Source organism: Oncorhynchus gorbuscha, linkage group LG12, assembly GCF_021184085.1.
Source record: "Oncorhynchus gorbuscha isolate QuinsamMale2020 ecotype Even-year linkage group LG12, OgorEven_v1.0, whole genome shotgun sequence".
Taxonomy (NCBI): Eukaryota; Metazoa; Chordata; class Actinopteri; order Salmoniformes; family Salmonidae; genus Oncorhynchus; species Oncorhynchus gorbuscha.
The window spans coordinates 30,928,624-30,950,255 of record NC_060184.1 but is presented as its reverse complement, the minus strand read 5'-3'; the positions used below and the strand labels follow the sequence as shown (position 1 = coordinate 30,950,255).

Below are 21,632 nucleotides of genomic sequence, written 5' to 3'. Positions count from 1 at the left end.
CAGGTAACAGCACTTACCACCCCCAATTCTGTTTTACAAGGCAAAATGTGAGCGCAAAGACAAACAAGTGAGGGCAAATGTGGTAAGTACTGCACATCAGCATGTTCTTAGAAGGCAGGATAAATATATGGGTTATTCCACTTGTACTGTAGTTCCTCTGGTCTAAAGCCTATGTCATGTAAAGTGTGGCCAAAAAGAATGTCCTGCCTTATTGCAGTTAGTCAGTTATTACCAGGGTTGTGTTCATTAGGCACCAAATTGGGGGAAAATCAGACTGAAACAGGGATGGTTTATTTGGACTTTTTGTTTATGTTGAAAAACATTTTTGAAAGATTTCCCATGCGTGCCCTAATGAACATGACTCTGTTGAACTGTTGTCTTTTTGGATAATTACACAATCCCCACGATTCTGTCAATATATCAGATATCTGCACTCGCACCTATAGTTTGTTGGCTTCTTTATGTTATACACTTTATAATACACTTTGTGAGTCTATCCACACAAATACCAAATCTAAACCAAAATGGTAAATGCATTTTGGAAATTGCAATAGACTCCATCTGACACATGCATTATTTAACTTATGATGAGTACACAAATTGTCAGTGACTTTTTGGAAATGCATTTAAACTATCCAAACAATCTTCAACGGCACATCTTTCAACGTGACCTTTGATATCAGTCTTATTGACTTTTAGGAACTCCAGTGAAGCGAACTTTCCAATCCCAAATCGACCCATGCCCAGTACCATCAGTACTTGTGTAGATACTTTTGTATATAAACTCAGCAAAAAAAGAAATGTCCTCTCACGGTCAACTGCGTGTATTTTCAGCAAACTTAACATGTGTAAATATTTGTATGAACATAACCAGATTTAACAACTGAACAAGTTCCACAGACATGTGACTAACAGAAATTGAATAATGTGTCCCTGAACAAAGGCGGGGTCAAAATCAAAAGTAACAGTCAGTATCTGGTGTGGCCACCAGCTGCATTAAGTACTGCAGTGCATCTCCTCTTCATGGACTGCACCAGATTTGCCATTTCTTGCTGTGAGATGTTACCCCACTCTTCCACCAAGGCACCTGCGAGTTCCTGGACATTTCTGGGGGGAATGGCCCTAGCCCTCACCCTCCGATCCAACAGGTCCCAGACGTGCTCAATGGGATTGAGATCTTGGCTTTTCGGTGGACATGACGGACCCTCCACCTCCAAATCGATCCCGCTCCAGAGTACACGCCTCTGTGTAACGCTCATTACTTCGTCGATAAACGCGAATCTGACCTTCACCCCTGGTAAGACAAAACCATGACTCGTCAGTGCTGAGCAATTTTTGCCAGTCCCGTCCGGTCCAGCGACGGTGGGTTTGTGCCCATAGACGACGTTGTTGCCGGTGATGTCTGGTGAGGACCTCCCTCAGTCTAGCCTCTCTCAGCCTATTGTGGACAGTCTGAGCACTGATGAAGGGATTGTGCGTCCCTGGTGTAACTCGGGCAGTTGTTGTTTCGATCCTGTACCTGTCCTGTAGGTGTGATGTTCAGATGTACCGATCCTGTGCAGGTGTTGTTACACGTGGTCTGCCACTGCGAGGACGATCAGCTGTCCGTCCTGTCTCCCTGTAGTGCTGTCTTAGGCGTCTCACAGTACGTACATTGCAATTTATTGCCCTGGCCACATCTGTCTCCTTGCAGATTGCCTAAGGCACGTTTCCGCAGATGACCAGGGACCCTGGGCATCTTTCTTTTGGTGTTTTTCAGAGTCAGTAGAAAGGCCTCTTTAGTGTCCTAAGTTTTTATAACTGTGACCTTAATTGCCTACCGTTTTTAAGCTGTTAGTGTCTTAACGAACGTTCCACGGGTGCATGTTCATTAATTGTTTATGGTTCATTGAACAAGCATGGGAAACAGTGTTATATTATACACAAAACTGTTTACAATGAAGATCTGTGAAGTTATTTGGATTTTTACGAATTATCTTTGAAAGACAGGATCCTGATAAAGGGGTGTTTCCTTTTTTGCTGAGTTTATAATATATGTGGACAGCCCTTCAAATTAGTGAATTCGGCTATTTCAGCCACATCCGTTGCTGACAGGTGTATAAAATCGAGCACACAGACATGCAATCTCCATAGACAAACATTGTCAGTAGAATGGCCTTAAAATGAAGAGCTCAGTGACTTTCAAAGTAGCAGCGTCATAGGATGCCACCTTTCCAAGAAGTCAGTTCGTCAAATTTCTGCCCTACTAGAGCTACCTTGGTCAACTGTAAGTGCTGTCATTGTGAAGTGGAAATATCTAGGAGCAACAACAGCTCAGCCGCGATGTGGTAGGCCACACAAGCTCACAGAACGGAACCGGCAAGTGCTGAAGCACGTAAGAATCATCTGTCCTCAGTTGCAACACTCACTAGTGAGTACTAAAGTGCCTCTGGAAGCAACATCAGCACAAAAACTGTTTGTCGAGCAGCTTCATTAAATGAGTTTCCATAGCCAAACAGCCGCACACACAAGCCTAAAATCACCACAATGCCAAGCATCAGTTGGAGGGGTGTAAAGCTCACCGCCATTGAATTCTGGTGCAGTGAAAACACATTCTCCACTCAACCCCACCCATCTATCTCTGAACACCATCCAGTTTAGATTTCTAGTTGCCATATATTTTTCAATGTTGCTGATATTTCACAACAATTCTGAACCTTTCTATTCTCATAGTTCCTACAGATTGTAAATTAAAGAGACATTTTTTGCTAAAAGTGTTTTTCAAATCACAGAGCAGTGTTATTTCCAGAGTTAGCTCCAGGTAAATGTTGAAATTCGTCAGCCATTCCTGAACCTGTGACCAAAAACAAGCTACATATGGACAGTACCAAAACAATTGGTTGCAAGAATTTGGTATAATTTAAATTGAGAAATTCTTAAGTTTTGAATCCGGCAGCATTTTGTGTATAAGTTCATAAAACATGTGCCATGGAATCATTAAAAATCTCTTCCCAACTATTTTGCAATCTACAGTCGTGAGAATGACACAGATATACATTTTCACAAAGTCTGCTGCCTCAGTTTGTATGGCAATTTGCATATACTCCAGAATGTTATGAAGATGATGAATTGCAATTAATTTCAAAGTCCCTCTTTGCCATGCAAATTAACTGAATCCCCAAAAAACATTTCCACTGCATTTCAGCCCTGCCACAAAAGGACCAGCTGACATCATGTCAGTGATTCGCTTGTTAACACAGGTGTGAGTATTGACGAGGACAAGGCTGGAGATCACTCCGTCATGCTGATTGAGTTTGAATAACAGACTGGAAGCTTCAAAAGGAGGGTGGTGCTTGGAATCATTGTTCTTCATCTGTCAACCATGGTTACATGCAAGGACACACGTGCTGTCATCATTGCTTTGCACAAAAAGGGCTTCACAGGCAAAGATATTGCTGCCAGTAAGATTGCACCTAAATCAACCATTTATCGGATCATCAAGGACTTCAAGGAGAGTGGTTCAGTTGTTATGAAGAAGGTTCGTGGCGCCCAAGAAAGTCCAGCAAGCGCCAGGACCGTCACCTAAAGTTGATTCAGCTGCGGGATCGGGGCACCACCAGTACAGAGCTTGCTCAGGAATGGCAGCAGGCAGGTGTGAGTGCATCTGCACGCATAGTTAAGCGAAGACCTTTGGAGGATGGCCTGGTGTCAAGAAGGGCAGCAAAGAACCACTTCTCTCCAGGAAAAACATCAGGGACAGACTGATAGTCTGCAAAAGGTACAGGGATTTGACTGCTGAGTACTGGGGTAAAGTCATTTTCTCTGATGAATCCCCTTTCCAATTGTTTGGGGCATCTTGAAAAAAGCTTGTTTCAGAGAAGACAAGGTGAGCGCTACCATCAGTACTGTGTCATGCCAACAGTAAAGCATCCAGAGACCATTCATGTGTGGGGTTGCTTTTCAGCCAAGGGAGTGGGCTCACTCACAATTTTGCCTAAGAACTCAGCCATGAATAAAGAATGGTACCAACACATCCTCCGAGAGCAACTTCTCCCAACCATCCAGGAACAGTTTGGTGATGAACAATGCCTTTTCCAGCATGATGGAGCACGTTGCCATAAGGCAAAAGTGATAACTAATTGGTTCGGGGAACAAAACATCAATATTTTCGGTCCATGGCCAGGAAACTCCCCAGACCGTAATCCCATTGAGAAATTGTGGTCAATCCTCAAGAGGCGGGTGGACAAACAAAAAGCAACAAATTCTGACAAACTTCAAGCATTGATTATGCAAGAATGGGCTGCCATCAGTCAGGATGTGGGCCAGAAGTTAATTGATAGCATGCCAGGGCGGATTGCAGAGGTCTTGAAAAAGAAGTGTCAACACTGCAAATATTGACTATTTCTGTCAACTTCATGTAATTGTCAATAAAAGCCTTTGACACTTATGAAATACTTGTAATTATACTTCAGTATTCCATAGTAACATCTGACAAAAATTTATGTGTGTCATTCTCAAAACTTTTGGCCACGACTGTATATGGTGTGGAAGAACTTGAGTGTTATGCACAGAGCCCTGACCTCAACCGCATCAAACACTGTTGGAATGAATTGGAGCGCCGACCGTGAGCCAGGCTTAATCACTCAACATCAGTGCCCAACGTTACTAGTGCTTGTGGCTGAATGGAAGCAAGTCCCCATAGCAATGTTCCAAATTCTAGTGGAAAGCCTTCCCAGAAGTGTGGAGTCTGTTATAGCAAAGGGTGGACCAACTCCATAACAATGCCCATGATTTTGGGATGAGATTAGCCAGGTGGAATTTGTACCATATTGCATACACCTCATCCTCTCAGCTTTAACACCCCCGATTCAAATAATCAGAACCTGCACTCATACCAGCCTTTGCCAGGAGAAATTGCCCAACTCATATGTAGGGGCGGGAGCTAGGTGTCGATTTGGCATAGGTCACTCCTTGTTTACTACACATTAACTTGTTTACCCAATGCTTACCTGCACCTCCTGTATTCTGTTCTCTGTTTTCCAGACAAAGGAAGTCCAACTCTTTCGGTATGCAGTCGGGGAGGGAGTGAAGCTGGCTATATGGGGGCGATAACAGACCCCTTAGTCCCCGGCGATGACCTTGAGGTCAAGGCATTGTGAAGAACCGGGTGGCCACGATCACTACACCCCTGCTCTGATGGTCATCCTCCTTCATCTATCTCAAGTTGTCAAAAGTGTGCATCTGCCCTCCCCCTGCTTCAGGTTCCAAATGACAAACAAACCCTAATAAACACTTCAACATTGGCTTGCGGGGGAAAGACGTCCGGAGTCTTAATTACACCAATGGGAAACAGAACTGACATCGAACCCATCTCTGCCTTATTCCACAAATACTCGTAACTCGTTCCATTTCATAAACAATTAGTAATTACAAACAAAATATGTAACAGTATGCATTTTATTTGTACCTTTATTTATTGGCAATTTTTTTCTGTATTATAGCATGCTTTGAAAAGTCTCTTCTCTTATGTTTTATATTTTCCCAAATGGCTATTGAAGAAAACAAAGCAGTTTTTATGAATATATGATCCAACACTTGTGATTGGTACCGGAATTTCTCCATCCCACCAATGAGATTGTGCCTGGTGCCTCTGAAGCGCCTGAGTGATCCACCCATGCCAACCCTCACCACCCAATCAATAAACCTGTGTTGAATATGTGACATGATAATGAGCTCAATTTACTTACTTTCTTATTCTAATATAAAGTATAAGTCAGTGAATGACTTTTTGGGGCAGATTCTCTCTGACACAGATTAAACCTAGTCCTGGACTAAAAAGCATGTTCAATGGTGAATCTCCTAAAGTAATTTTCAGTCCAGGCAGGACTAGGCTTAATCTGTGTCCCGGAAAACACCACAGTGTTTGTTAGTCCTTTGTTCTGTTTTAAACACAATTGGTCCCTTTAGGTTACATAGTGCAAATGTTATAATTTTAGAGTACAGCAGGCAAAACATGTTCAGCGCCTTTTAAAATGACAAATTAAGCCTCATAAAGGGAGGGAGCAAAACAGAGAAGGAGAGTAGTACTTAAGATGAAGGCAATTACATAACTGCTCAGCATATTGGTATGCAAATACTGAAAACTAGACATTTTGTCCAATTGCAATCTGACCTCAAGTGTCACTATATCTGAATATGACCTATAGTTCACCAAATGGATGCATTAATATTATCTACACAGACTCCTATGGTGTCCTGCAACTTGAGTGTTTATTAGAGGACAATACAGGCAGACAAGACCATTAGTTACAGTGTTATTACTCAACCACAAACACCTATGACACAATGGTTATGGTTGCAGTTACTTCTTGGTGGGGTCGATCACCCTGCCCATGAAGAGAATGCTGCTGGTGGCCTGGTGGTAAATGAGGAAGAGGAAAGGCCGGTTGACGGTGAGCCGAGGAGGTAGACTAGCGAAGATGTTCGGGGCATGAACATTCCCGGTGCTGCTGGTCTCGTCCACGGTGATGGCCGCCTTGTGCACAACCTGAAACCACAGAATAAAGCTAAGAAAGGATTGTATGGTTAAGATGTCAGGAAAGTGAATAATGCTGCTAACTGGCCCCAGATCTGTTTGTGCTCTTGCCTACTCCATTGCTGTCCAGTATCCTGGTCAAGCCAATTGCCATTGTCATGACATTGGCAAGGAGTTGGCATGATAGCGCTAATAGACAACTGGCTGATGGAAGCCTAATGATGGCCTTTAGAAAATGCAGCTCCCTTGTTTATTTAGACCCCCCCCCATTAGCTTTTGGGTCCACAAAAAACATAACAAGTAACAAAACACTGATAGACAAGGAAAGTCACACAAATGTAAAACACAACAACATACAGTGCATTTGGAAAGTATTCAGACCCCTTGACTTTTTCCACATTTTGTTACGTTACAGCCTTATTTTAAAATTGACAATTTACAACAAAGTTTTTGTTTTTTTCGTCAATCTACACACAATACTCCATAATGACAAAGCGAAAACAGGTTTTTAGAAATGTTGGCAAATGTATTAGAAATACCTTATTTACATAAGTATTCAGACCCTTTGCTATGAGACTCAAAATTGAGCTCAGGTGCATCCTGTTTCCATTGATCATCCATGATGTTTATACAACTTGATTAGAGTCCACCTGTGGTACATTCAATTGATTGGACATGATTTAGAAAGCACACACCTGTCTATATAAGGTCCCACAGTTGACAGTGCATGTCAGAGCAAAAAACCAAGCCATGAGTTAAGAAGGCACTCCTCAGTAAAAAGGCGCATGACAGCCCTCTTGGAGTTTGCCAAAAGGCACCTAAAGCTCTGTTTTAAGCCAGCTGCAGCTTTGCTAGGTCTTTCTTCGCTGTACTTGACCATATTACAGGACAGTAATCAAGATGGGACAAGACCAGAACAACTACTACAGTTGGTTTGTGTAAAAAAATGCATGACATCTTTTTCTAACAGACATACCCCTCCCAATCTTCACAACAACTTTGTCAGTATGACTTGACCATCCAATGTTATACCTAGGAGTTCAGCTTCCTCAACTTGCTCAATGGTCCCACCCTTTAGGTACAACTCCAGTTGGTTTAGGTCTTCAAGCACTGGTATTCAAAGTCAGGGTCGGGGAAACTGCATTTGACATACATTTATTGAGTAAATGTATTCATTGGTTTCTTTTCCTTTTGTTAAGAGATGAAACTGTAATGAATTGAAGGCTATGTGTTGATGTAAAAATAGCATTGTATTTGGCAAAACACAATCCTTGCCATCATTTTACTAAGAACAGATAGAAAACTGATTGGGGGGCTGTTAGAACCAGCAAAGGGTGCTTTACTATTTTTTAGGCAGTGGAATTACTTTAGCTTCCTTCCACACCTGTGGACACATACACAGTCTTGTATAACTAACCTTGTGGGGACACACAATTCAGTCCCATTCAAAATCCTATTTTCCCTTACCCTAACGTTAACCCCAAAACCTAATTCTATACCTAACAGTAATTCGAACCTTAACCTCCTAGAAATAGCATATGACCTTGAGGGGACTAACAAAAATGTCCCGTTGGTCAATTTGAATTTGGTTTACTATACTTGTGGGGTCTTCTGGTCCCCACAAGTATAGTTAAACACACACCTTTATGCCTGTTCAGGGGCTTAACGACAGATTTGTACCTTGTCAGCCGGGGATTTGAACTTGCAACCTTTCGGTTACTAGTCCAATGCTCTAACCACTAGGCTACCCTGCCACCCCATTGATAACTATTGATAACAATAGTTTCCCATCAAGGTTGTCTATACCTGGTGGCTTATCATTATTGATAACAATAGTTTCCCATCAAGGTTATCTATACCTGGTGGCTTATCATTATTGATAACAATAGTTTCCCATCAAGGTTATCTATACATGGTGGCTTATCATTATTGATAACAATAGTTTTTCCACCTCTCCCACACTATCTTGACCAAATTCAAAACAGCAATCTTTCTCTTTCATTAGATATTTTGTACATAAATACTGTATGATGGATGGCTCAATGTTGTCATTTCACTACTGAGTTTCACTAGTGAAATAGTAATTCAGTAATTCAGCAATAAAAAGATGCGTGTCGCTTGAGAGAAGGAAGATCCTTAATACTACTCCTCAGTCAGTGTGGAGTCTGTAAATAGTCATTGAAATTACTGGCAATATCGAAAGGTTTTGTTATAAATGAACCATCAACTTCAATGAAGATGAATTGGGTTTTCCACCCATGATATTATTTAAGGTATATCAAAGTTTTTTCCATTGTGTTTTATGTCATTTATCTGTGTTTAGTAATATAATGTATTCTTCTTTTTGTTAAGTTTAGTCACATTTCTCAATTTAAAGTATGTCAACCAATCAGCTGAGCAGCCCGACGTGTTCGCCACTTCTTTTGCATAATTTCTTTGAACCATACAATTTTGCAATTCATCATCAATCCCGGGGGCTATAACATTTCTCAAAGTTAGTTACTTAACAGGTGCATGCTTATAAACAATTGGCATTAATACTTTTACAAATACTTGCAGTGCTGCATCTGGATTCACTTCCTCATACACATCAAACCAACATACATTGTCTTCCACAAACAAATCCTGAGGAAACATTTTGTATTATCTCTTATAAATGACTTTAGGCCCAACATTTGGCACTTTGGATTTCCTTATTAAATCCACAATTTTATGGTCACTACAGCCGGGAATGGAAACTGATATTGCTTTGGAGCAAAGCTCTTCAGCATTAGTGAAGATATGATCAATACAAGTGGATATTCAACAGTCACTACAAAGATACAGACCTCCTTCCGAACTGAGAGGCCGGAGAAAAAGACAACCACTCAGGGATTTCACCATGAGGCCAATGGTGATTTTTAAATAGTTAATGTTTGTGATAGGAGAAAACTGAGGATGGGACAACAATATTATAGTTACTACAAAACACTAACCTTAATGACAAACTTAAATATCACAAAAGACACATCCTGTTGGCAACAGGGCACTAAAGTAATACTGTAAAAAATGTGGCAAAGGAATGTACTTTTTGTCCTAAATACAAAGTGTTATATTTGGAGCAAATCCAGCACAACACATCACTGTGTACCACTCTCCATAATTTAAAGCATGGTGGTGGCTGCATCATGTTATGGGTAAGCTTGCCATCGGCAAGAACTGGGGAGTTTTTCAGGATGACAAGAAACGGAATGTAGCTAAGCACAGGCAAAATCCTAGAGGAAAACCTGGTTTAGTCAGATTTCCAACAGACACAGAGACTATTTCACCTTTCAGTAGGACAATAACCCTAAAACACACAGCCAAATCTACACTAGAGTTGCTTACCAAGAAGACATTGAATGTTCTTGAGTGGCCTCATTAAAGTTTTTACTTAAATCTATTTGAACATCTATGGCAAGATTTAAATGGCTGTCTAGCGATGATCAACAACCAACTTGATAGAACTTGAAGGATTGTAAGAATAATAATGGGCAAATATTGCACAATCCAGGTGAGACTCACTCAAAAAGAAAATAATTGCTGCCAAAGGTGTTTCTATAGTTTGTAAAATCAATGATATTTTTACTTTCACTTTGACTATAGACTATTTTGTGTAGATTGTTGACAAAAAAAGACAATTAAATCAATTTTAACCCCACAAAATGTGGAAAAAGTCTAGAGGAGTAAATACTTTAACTACGGCTAACCGCATCACAGGATTCAAATTCAAAAAGGTAGCTAGTAATCACATCTTTTTTAGACTTTCAAAATGTTCAATACAACAAACCGAGCTCTCCCTCGTGTCATACCGGATGTTCAAACGCTTACCGGATGTGAATGCACTAACCTTTTGAAATGTACTAACCTTTTTAAACCTTTTTAAATGTTCTTTTAAAAATGTACTAACCTTTTTAAAACATACTAACCTTTTTAAATGTACTAATCTTGACCTGACTTACTCTGGAAGGCTTCGTCTTTTCTGTGAATGAATGCATGACATTCTGAGAATAATGTTACCAAAGAAATCGGTTTGCCAATTTAACTTTGGGAAAGCACTGATATACATTATCACATAATATATTTGTATTTTAATTACTTTATGATGATTTTGTAGCAACTCACTTGTATTCACTTGGGGCTCTGATGAGACATATTGCTTTGGGAATATTATGAAGATTTTAATTTTCTGTTAGCAAAAAGTCGTTCTCAGTGGTCACAAGTTACCAAGAGACCTTGCTTAGACAATAAGGACACCACGAAATGCAGGCCTTCAGCAAGATGCCTATTCCTGTCTTCCCTTTCACAGAGACAATTAACCCAAGCAGTGTAAAGTAACCACAGGTAGACATTCAAAACACCGCAGGAAGTGGGATGCATCTCAAATTATTTTTAGTCCCCCACCCACCACACAGTGGGTATCGATCACTCCTCCATTATCTCAGTCTAACACTTGAGCAAGAGGCCGTCAAGTGACATACAAACACACAGTGGTGCACGCACTTATGGAGACACACTGACAGACACGTACATGAGGGAGAAACACATACAGACTGATGAACAACACACAGATATGCACACTCAATGACAGATGCACACACACACTAATGGAGAAACACTAGCTCACACACACACACACTGACCTCAGAGAGCTTCAGGCCCGTTTCCCCACCGATGCCAGAGAAGTCAGTGCTGTCCTGGAAGACCTCGCTGATCCCGAGGCCTGGCAGGACCTTCTGCAGGGAGTATGACTGCTCCAGTATAAATCTAGGCAGCTGCACCTCCAGCCTTCTGCAAAGCACAGGAAGTGACATCATAATCATTAGGAATGGGTCATATGGCCAATGGTTGAGTGTTTGAAGTTATATAATATATACTCCAGCATTTGCTGTATCACCATTGGCTCTATTCTCCAGCATTTTGGATTTGAGATCAAATGTTTCATATGGAGGCGACTGACACCTTTTATTTGAGGGTATTTTCATGCCCCCAAAACATGCTAACCTCGCACCATTACCAATAACGGGAGGTTAGCATTTTTGTTGGGGTGATATTTATGCCTAACTTTTTCATCAACTCCAATTCAGCTGGCGGCACAGAATATTCTCATCCGAGTCCATTGTTGATTCATACTACAGTTTACTAAATAGCATAAACTACAGTAACAAAACCCATTTGGCTTCAACGAGTATAGGCCTTTACGCATTGCACTTCTCAAATAGAAAAATACTATAAGCTCCCGTAAATTGTATTGTATGTGTGAGGCACGTTCTCAATAAGCAAAATATAGCCTAGGCCTACCGTTGATAAGGCGTTATAGGACTGAAATTATCTGAATAGCCTGTGCTTGAAGGAGCATTCCTCTGGTAACCGGACAAGTGGCACTCTGGAAATGGTGACGGATACAAGCCAAATGGAGTATGCATGAGTAGACCATTTAGAAACCTTTTATGGATAGGCCACTTAGCTAATGCATCGCCAGGATAAGAAAGACACCAGGTGCTTTAGTGTTGAACCACTTTCGTTATCGTAGGGTAAGGATGGCCTACTACGGCTTGTTTTTTCCACATTTTGTTACGTTACAGCCTTATTCTAAATTTCATTAAATAAAAATGTCTAATCTACACACAATATCCCATAATGGCGAAAATAGGTTTTTCGAAATGTTTGCAAATGTATAAAAATACTTTTAAAAAATACCTTATTTACATAATAATTCAGACCCTTTGCTGCGAGACTCGAAATTGAGCTCAGGTGCATCCTGTTTCCATTGATCACCCTTGAGATGTTTCAACAACTTGATTGGAGTCCCCCTGTGGCAAATTCAATTGATTGGACATTGATTTGTAAAGATACATACCTGTCTACAGTGGGGAGAACAAGAATTTGATACACTGCTGATTTTGCAGGTTTTCCTACTTACAAAGCATGTAGATGTCTGTAATTTTTATCATAGGTACATTTCAACTGTGAGAGACGAAATCTAAAACAAAAATCCAAAGCAAAACCTGCTCTAGAGCGCTCAGGACCTCCGACTGGGGTGAAGGTTCACCTTCCAACAGGACAATGACCCTAAGCACACAGCCAAGATAACGTAGAAGTGGCTTCAGAACATGTCTCTGAATGTCCTTGACTGGCCCAGCCAGTGCCCGGATTTGAACCCGATTGAAAAATACCTGTGCTAGCGACGCTCCCCATCCAACCTGACAGAGCTTGAGGATCTGCCGTGAAGAATTGGAGAAACTCCCCAAATACCAGTGTGCCAAGCTTCATAACGAAGTAGACTTGAGGCTGTAATCTCTGCCAAAGGTGCTTCAACAAAGTACTGAGTAAAGGGTCTGAATACGTATGTAAATGTGATATTTCAGGGGGGTTTTATAATCTGTTTTGCTTCATCATTATGGGGTATTGTGTGTAGATTGAGGACAAAAAAAAATATCATCCATTTTAGAATAAGGCTGTAACGCAACAAAATGTGGAAAAAGTCTAAATACTTTCCGAATGCACTGTATAGCCTACATGGAGGGGTTTTTACGCACATCCAAAATAATAACAAGACCTGGCTAAATAACCTCCATAGATAGAAAGGAGGATGTCTAATCACACTTTTTCTGCTGACAATCTATGTATTTTATTAAAGCTTTGGTGATTAAGAGGAATTTTAAAGCGGTCTCACATATTGATAGTGACTACTTGGTGAATGCATTGGGCATAACAACAAAAAACATTGTTTGTGTTTTCTGTTTCTAAATACGAGGTTTACGGACACAAAAAGCACATCTTTCTTGTTCCATGTGCATATGGGCACTGTGTATCACAGCTGGATAGGTGGAGCTTCTGTAGTCAAAATCCATGGCATAACTAACCACGTTGCCGCTAAGACCTGCTTTCGGTTGGACTTAAACATCCCCACCAGCGCATACTGAAATTGGTACTTTGGAGCACGTTTTTAAGGATACACCACAGATATTGCCACCCCTCCACATCAGCGCGCTTGTATAAGACAGGTAAATTACCAATCCTGGCACTAGGGTTTGAAAATTGCAGAGCGCTGGCTTTATCAGGTCAAAATCACAAACTAGCGTGCCTTTGAAAATTGCGCTGACTTAACACCAGACGAAAATAGAATTCTACCATTGTTAGGAAGAATTTTGGTCCAAATTATTTGAATCCTAGAAATGAAAATGGCAAAATTGGGTGCAATCAATTAGCTTAATTTCTCAGATCAAATTAAATTTCAACAAAATAATGTTTCAGGAATACTAATCTTATTTTTAACTACAGAAACGGTGTCAGCACAATCTGATGCATTGTTAGGTTGAACGACCCATGAACCTCATATAAGCAACCCATTCCAATGTTGTAGTCCAATTCAACCTACGTCCTCTTGAGTTGTTTGAGCCAGCCTTGGAAGCGTTCTCCCGTGATCTCCTCGTCGATGGACGTGTAGTCCACGTCCTCGTCGGGCAGAAGCACCAGCATGGCGGCGCCGCCCGTCATGGGCAGCTTCAGGACACCCAGCTTGAGAGAGCGGTCGTACGCCAGGTGGTACTTGTCGGAGCGGAACATCATGGGAACCATGGCAATTTTGTACTTGTTCACGTAGAAGCGCTCGTCCTGGGTGAAGCTGGTATTGAAGGTGAGGGCAAACTGGCCTGGTGAGAGAAACAGAAAAGGGAATCAAACATCATGTTGCTGTCACAACTGATATACGTGTTGATGTCACAATATCCAACCTCACTTACACACGAACAAGGCTGGGAGCAGCACAGCATCACCCACAAAAAGCAGTGCAAACAGAGCATTTGTAGATGCGAGGTGCCTTGTTATATGCACCATGGCAGTAAATGTCACCTGGAAAGATATGTTTATAAACAGACTGTGCTTACAATAATCTCATTCTCAGACACTTCAGCCTGGGGGCATGGTTATGTTTACAAAAGGTCATAAAATACAGGTGTAAAATACTGTATAATATAATAATAACAACAATAATAACATTTGCCATTTAGCAGACGCTTTTATCCAAAACAACTTTTTTGCGTATGGGTGTTCCAGGTAATTGAACACATTACCCTGGAGTTGCAAGCACCATTCTACTGAACCCCTGTGCCTACTCCTCACCTTGAAAGAAAATGGCAGTGATTAGCATCATCTGGGTCTGAGGGTCGATGGCGCTGACCACCTCCTTCACCTGCTCCCTGGTGTAGGTGTAGAAAAACTGGTTGATGGTGTCCTTGACAGCCCCGTCGCTATAGTCCAGCCCCTGGACATTTCCTCCATACTTGGTCTGCACAACGTCTCGGTAGGTCGAGTCCACTTTGAACTGCTGGCGGGGAAGGATACCGATACCCTGGTTCACAAACCCACTCTGGGCCATGCTATCCCGGACACTCTGGAACAGTTCTGGTATAGAAAACAATTGAAAATGTACATTTGTATTTTTTTATTTTTTTATTTCAGACAAACACAAACAAACAGAACAATTATGGAAACAATACAGGGTCAGCCGCAGAGCAATGTAACTTTTTTGAGGTGAAGTGCCTTGCTCAAGGGCACAACGGCAAAATAATCTGATACCAGGAACTCTTCGGTTACTGGTTTGTTTCCTCCTCTAGCCTGGGATTTGAACCCACCACCACCCTCCCACTTACTGGTCTGCATCTCTATTCTCTAGGGCTAAATACCTGGGATCCTTAGGTGGTCGAGAGCATTCAGACTCAGGCCCTGAAGGAGTTGCTCGCGTGTAGAGCCGTTGGCGCCACTCATCAATGCAGCTAAACCCAGAGATACGGTGAATGGGGAGAGAAGGACGTTGTCATCAGTGGTGCTAGCAATGGCACGGTACAGCCGGGCGGCAAAGTCAGCATTTCTGGCGCTCAGGTCCTGGATTTCCCCAGCGCTGGGCTCCTGTGCCAAAAGTGGCATGGCGAGGAGTGGGATGCACGCCAGGAGGGGGAGGAGTCTGGACGTCATGGTTCTTCCTCCGCTTTTCTCAGCTCGCAATGGAAACAAAATATACATGTTTTAAGCAAAGTGTCCTCAGCAAGTTAAGTTCAACACTAACACATAATCATTTAATTAGTCTAGCGTTAAAGGTATAGTACCCTCCAAAATCAAAGGTTGCCTGACATTTTCATACAAAACAAATGGTCTAAAATTATCTGAACATTTTTGATTTTGGGGTCCACTATCTTTTTAATATTTATGTAATTATGTACTAGGCTATTAGATAGGCTATTAAAATTACAATATGTTATTAGGACAGTAAAGTACCTACATATTACAAATGATACATTTGATGGGCAATACAGACAGTGCTACAGTAGCTTTGGGACCGCAACTAGGATCCTGTGTATAGTATGGGATCCTAGTTGCGCATCATTCTGTGGTCCGAAATTCATTACAGCCCTAAAGTGTTCTGTTAATAAAAATCGCCCTGTCCTGTCGTGTTTTTTGCCTTCACATAAAAAATAAGGTGTTCATATTCCACAAAATAAGGTCACTAATGTCTCCTCCGTTACTTTTCTCGGTTCCGTTATTTCCAGTCTGAACGATGGATTCCGTAAGGTCAAGCTGTCAGTGAGGCCCGTTTCAAACTCAGCTCTAAAAAACTGTCAGTGTCCAGAGTAGCTGAGTAAACTCCACTTCATAAATCTCAATGGAGTTCACTTTCGTATCAGTTGATACTTTTTTAATGCGTACCTTGTACCTAAGTCTGTCCTGTTTAACTGCATTATTTTCTTTGTGTGCTGAAATCCTTCATTTTTCTTCAAAGGTCTGTGGCACTGTGAAATACATGGGCATGGGCGTGGCTGAAGGACTCCCAGTGCATCACTATGGACAGCGGCACTGGCTGCAGCACAGTGAACAGTGTCATTCAGTGCAGCCTTCCACATTGCTAAACTATCTTCAGCACCAGGCCAGCCAAAGACTGCGCCACAGCTATGCTCACCCAACACACCTGTGCTGGATCACTAAATCAGCACACCTGCAAGGCATTCCCTAATCAACTGACTGACACAAGACTGCAGGCTGGACCTCGCTCAAGTGGAGCAGTTAGGGAGACTGCCAGAGCGTGCACTCCCACTTCTGTAGTTGGGCACACCTCACTCTTCCCGACAAGGTCCAATGCAGCCTTTTTTAAAGAATATCCAGTCACTTCCGAGTAACAATTAAGTACCTTACTGTGATTCTTTTAAATTAAAATGGTAAAAAAAAATATATTTTAAAAAATTATTCTTTGCAAAGAGGATTTTCTCAATTATGAATTTTGCTAGGAATGTCTGAGAGTGGTCTGAGTGGGGAAGGGAAAACAGAAAACTAGCTGTTATTGGCAGAGAGATTTGGAACTCTTTCTTATTCGTCTATTAACTAAATTTATCACCTGCTGATGTCACCAGGCAGGCCGTAAAATAAATGTCTCTTACACTTAAAGGACATTATCCATTTTCACAATTTGACAGTATTATTCCAACCTCCATACAAAAAATGAGGAAAAACTTCCTAATATTGAGTTGCACTCTTTTTCCTCAGAACAACCTCAATTCATTGGCGCATAAACTCTACAAGGTGTCAAAAGCATTCCACAGGGATGCTGACCCATGTTGACTCTAATGCTTCCCACAGTTGTGTCAAGACTATTTTCTCTATGCAGATTTTAGAATATTTGTATGAAATTGTATCTCCAATCAGATGGATACTGTGCTATGTATTGGACATTAATATAATAATAATAATATATGCCATTTAGCAGACGCTTTTATCAAAAGCAACTTGCAGTCATGCGTCCATACATTTTATGTATGGGTGGTGCTGGGAATTAAACCCCTTACCCTGGCTTTACAGGTGCCATTCTCTACCAACTGAGCTACAAAGGACTACTGAGGCTTTGAAGCCACCAGTTAGTCAGCCATATTGGCACTCCCCAGTAGGAAAAGTCCTCCATAGGAATTAACAGAATTCTACATTATTTAAATTAAATGTTTTAAGGACAAAATGACATATACCATTAGTCATCTCAAATATATAGACTTTAAGGAAAATATCTTTATATATTGTTGTGTATGTTTAGCAACACATAACATAATTTAGAAGTATGCATTAAGGTGTCTGTAATATAATACATGTGGCAAAAACGAATGAAGACATTAATAAATTTGTAAGTCGCTCTGGATAAGAGCGTCTGCTAAATGACTTAAATGTAAATGTAAATGCATTTTTATTGCTTCCAAAGAGTGCCAAGATGGAGGCGTGGTGGCTTCAACACAGCGCCCCCTATCAGTCATCTAGTGTATATACAAATCATTGATGGAAACCAAGCTACTGAGACAAAAATAGGATGGGCTGGTAGGTTGTATCAGGCTCGTTGACCTTTATTAAAGTACCTTTTTGAATTGATTTTGGGGGGGATTTAACAGATTATGGCCCTGATCTTGGGAGCTGGTGTGCTATTTATGTGCACATTCCACAACCATTTAAACCATTCAAGAATAGACAAATAGGCGGCTATTACGCAAGAGTGCATCAAAACATCGTGATATCGTTGTATAAAATAAAATGGAACCATAATCTAGCTTTAAAATGTACATTCATTTGAGTTATGGCAAGAGACCTGGCAATAATATTATTATGCGTAGGCAATTTCAATAGCATGGGTGTAACGAGTGGGGTTTCTTCACCGAATATGATGCGACACTGAATAGCAACTCATATTTTAAAATAGAAAGGATGATAGAATACTTACTTTTGCACTAAAAAGCCTGCCTGGAAATTGATCAGGATAACGTCACAGATAACAAAAAATACGTCTGTGAAGACCTCTGTTCCGCAGGCAGGAATTAACAAGACCGAGCAAGAATAAGGCCATGAACTCAGCGATTTTCCTTCAAAGTAAAAGTCATGCAAAGAAGAATACAAAGAGTAGGAATTCGTACAAATGTATGAGGAAATATTAGCAGTTTAACAATATGAAAACAGGAATAAAGTGAATCGCCTTTATAACACCAATAATATTATACTATTGACAATATTTTAACAGCATTAAAAGTGATGATTACTAGATAGTTATCAAGGTAACAACAGTAATACAAATAAAACATGATTTTGAATTATACTATTAATAAAACAGTAATAACAATATTATAAATAACATTATAATTATAATAATCAACTTTAGAAAACCCTTTCAATCCCATTGTTAATTAGCCCATTCATATTGGACGTAGTCAAATGGACACTCCTTTTATGGAGACACAACGTACACATATTTGTGCATGGTGCAATATGTATTTGCAGTATGAAAAAAAATATTGAATTTAAGCTGATTGGTCACTCTTTATGGGCTGCCAAATGAGCAGCGACACTCCTCTTGGTGTAAACTCTGTGGATTTGGAAACTAGGAGTGCTCCTGAGTAGAATGGACTCCCTTTTACTGTGACACAAGCTACAGATAATTTTGTATGGCGCAATAAATGATAGGAGTACACAGACAACAAACAATGTTGACCAATTAGGCTTAAAAAAATAAACATATTAGCTTATAGAAATACTTTTAATAATTATTTGTATGATAACTAGTATGAAATATATAAACAATTGTGCACATTTTCCATAATTTTTTAACTAATTATTATTTTACAAAGTAAACAGGACGCGACATTTATTCTGAAGGATTCCAAATATCCATGACCCGGAAGTACATAGTTATTCTTGCCTGCTTCACAGTGGTATCAAATATTTTTATAACAACGCCAGGATAAACCAGACCCTGTCATTTCTAATGGGGAGCAAATTATTCCTAGTGCGCAGGACTATCATTTTTTTTTCAACTTTGGCAAAGTGTAATGTCTATAAAATGCAGTCCACTCTGTTTGGTACAGATTTTAGTTTGGAAACAGAAAACTGTATGGAGATCAAATGTTTTGTCGATGAGAAAATGTGCAGAATATAGGCCAAAGTCCATCTCGATCCATCTTCTCCCACTTCCGTCCACTGTGCTTCCTATCATAAACATATGTGGTAATGAACGGAAACGCCAACCGGATGATTCACATTTATACATCCAGTGAAATATCTGGCTCATTGGTTGCAGTCCATAGTCAAAGTAGACAGCTCTTAGTCATTGAATGACGTTTTACCTCCGAGTGTACCTTAAATGTTCCTTGCTCAAGCGAGGGTAGTGATGATCGGAGAAGCAACGTCCTTGGTGGAAATCTTGAAGTTGAGTTTAAAAACAACCAACCTAAAGCTATGAATGTACCTAGCTAACTACAGTTACCCATAGCTGGCTAAATAGTTTTATAGTTTGTTAATTTATTCAAATACATTTCAGAATTCAAAAAGTTATGTGTATAAAGCGAGCTAAGTGTTATAGGCTCATCACTACGATATATATATATATATAAGCAAGCTAATGACACCTGAAACCCCACCTCTTTAAGGAATACCTAGGATAGGATAAGTAATCCCTCTCACCCCCCCCCCCCTTTAAAATTTAGATACACTATTGTAAAGTGACTGTTCCACTGGATGTCATAAGGTGAATGCACCAATTTGTAAGTCACTCTGGATAAGAGCGTCTGCTAAATGACTTAAATGTAAAAATGTAAACGTCAAAATTTTGCTCTCACACTTTTGGGAAAGGGCTTGTGAAGAAAAATCTTATCACAAGAACTGGGAGTTCTTTAAATTTGAGGTGTCCAAATACCTTAGAAAATATGGTAGTAATCTTGCTAAAACCAGAAGAGCTGAGGAGGAAAAGGTGATCATTAGGATAACTTTCCTTTCTCAGAGGTCCCCAGCCGGCCTCTCGGTGGAGGAAAAGATGGAACTAATTGATTTACAAAATAAACTGGATAATATATATAGATTAAAAGCAGAAGGAGCCTTTATTAGATCTAGGGAAAAATGGATTGAGAAGGGAGAAGGGAGAACAGAATTCATCCTATTTCTTTAGACTTGAGAAATTTCACTCTAAAAATAACACTATCCATAAATTTAACATTGATGGTGTTATTACAGATGACCAAAAATGAATAGCTAAATACTGTAGTAGCAATTTATACAGAAAATTGTATAGCTCTACGTACTGTCAGGAATCCACAGATATGTTTTTTAACACACTGAATAATGTTCAATCTATCAGTGATATAGAATCTAAACAGTGTGATGAACCCATCAAAGTTGAAGAGATTATAGAGTCTATCAAACATCTAAAGAACAATAAATCACCAGGTGTTGATGGAATTACATCAGAATTTTACCAATTATTTTCTGAACAAATAGCTCCCTTCCTATTTGAAGTGTTTTTTAAAGAGTATTAAAAACAATGTTCTCCCTCCTACAATGAGTCAGGGGTTAATAACACTGATACCTAAGCCTAAAAAAGAAGTGCTGCTCATCGATAACTGGCGTCCAATTTGTCTTCTTAATAATGACTGTAAGATATTAGCCTTGCTACTTGCAAAAATAATTAAAGAAGTCCTGGATGCAATCATTGATGAAACACAGTCTGGCTTCATGAGGAACAGACATATTTCTAACAATGTCAGACTAGTATTAGACATACTTGACTACTCAGACCTAATAACTGAGGATAGCTTCATATTATATTTAGATTTTTATAAAGCATTTGACACAGTAGAGCATCAGTTTCTCTTCCACTCCCTTGAGAGACTTGGCTTTGGGGATTATTTTCTGTAAGGCTATTAAGACTCTATGCAAATGGAAAACAGCTCTATCAAATTGAAATATGGCCCCTCGCCTAGATTTGAGTTAACGAGAGGATTTAGGCAAGGTTGTCCTATCTCCCCATACCTGTTTTTATGTGGTCCTTCTGTAGCTCAGTTGGTAGAGCATGGCGCTTGTAACGCCAGGGTAGTGGGTTCGATCCCCGGGACCACCCATACATAGAATGTATGCACACATGACTGTAAGTCGCTTTGGATAAAAGCGTCTGCTAAATGGCATTTATTATTATTAATCACCCAACTTCTTGCAAATTCTTTAAATAATAGTCCTGTACAAGGTATTTCAATAGGTGGTAAAGAAATTATTATAAGGCTGATGATACTACACTTTTTCTGAAAGATGGTCTATA

At 40.2% G+C, this 21,632-nt stretch overlaps 2 protein-coding genes across 7 annotated transcripts in view; one reads left to right on the top strand and one right to left on the bottom strand.

The window, feature by feature from the left end:
- Nucleotides 1-5,700, top strand: part of ppp4r4 (protein phosphatase 4, regulatory subunit 4) — a 129,065-nt gene extending 123,365 nt beyond the window's left edge. For all 6 annotated transcript variants that reach the window (XM_046291811.1, XM_046291813.1, XM_046291816.1 and 3 more), the window contains one exon: nt 5,023-5,700. In XM_046291811.1, the coding sequence (XP_046147767.1) occupies nt 5,023-5,068 (46 nt within the window). In that variant the 3' untranslated portion in view covers nt 5,069-5,700. The remainder of the gene's footprint in view (nt 1-5,022) is intronic.
- On the bottom strand, nt 5,423-18,418 carry serpina10a (serpin peptidase inhibitor, clade A (alpha-1 antiproteinase, antitrypsin), member 10a). The gene is made up of 6 exons (XM_046291819.1): nt 18,279-18,418; nt 15,220-15,531; nt 14,657-14,938; nt 13,914-14,187; nt 11,176-11,323; nt 5,423-6,526 (listed from the first exon to the last, which is right to left on the bottom strand). The coding sequence occupies exons 2-6, from the start codon at nt 15,506-15,508 to the stop codon at nt 6,341-6,343; spliced, it is 1,179 nt and encodes a 392-aa protein (XP_046147775.1). The 5' UTR covers nt 15,509-15,531; nt 18,279-18,418; the 3' UTR covers nt 5,423-6,340.
- Between the last annotated feature and the right edge of the window lie 3,214 nt (nt 18,419-21,632).

Excerpts from the sequence above, each read along its gene's own strand:
- serpina10a (XM_046291819.1), bottom strand. The coding sequence starts at position 15,508 with ATGACGTCCAGACTCCTCCCCCTCCTGGCGTGCATCCCACTCCTCGCC. Across the intron at positions 11,324-13,913 it reads CTCAAACAACTCAAGAGGAC|AAGGCTGGAGGTGCAGCTGC; the intron begins GTAGGTTGAATT and ends TGTGCTTTGCAG. Across the intron at positions 6,527-11,175 it reads CGGGCCTGAAGCTCTCTGAG|GTTGTGCACAAGGCGGCCAT; the intron begins GTCAGTGTGTGT and ends CTGTGGTTTCAG.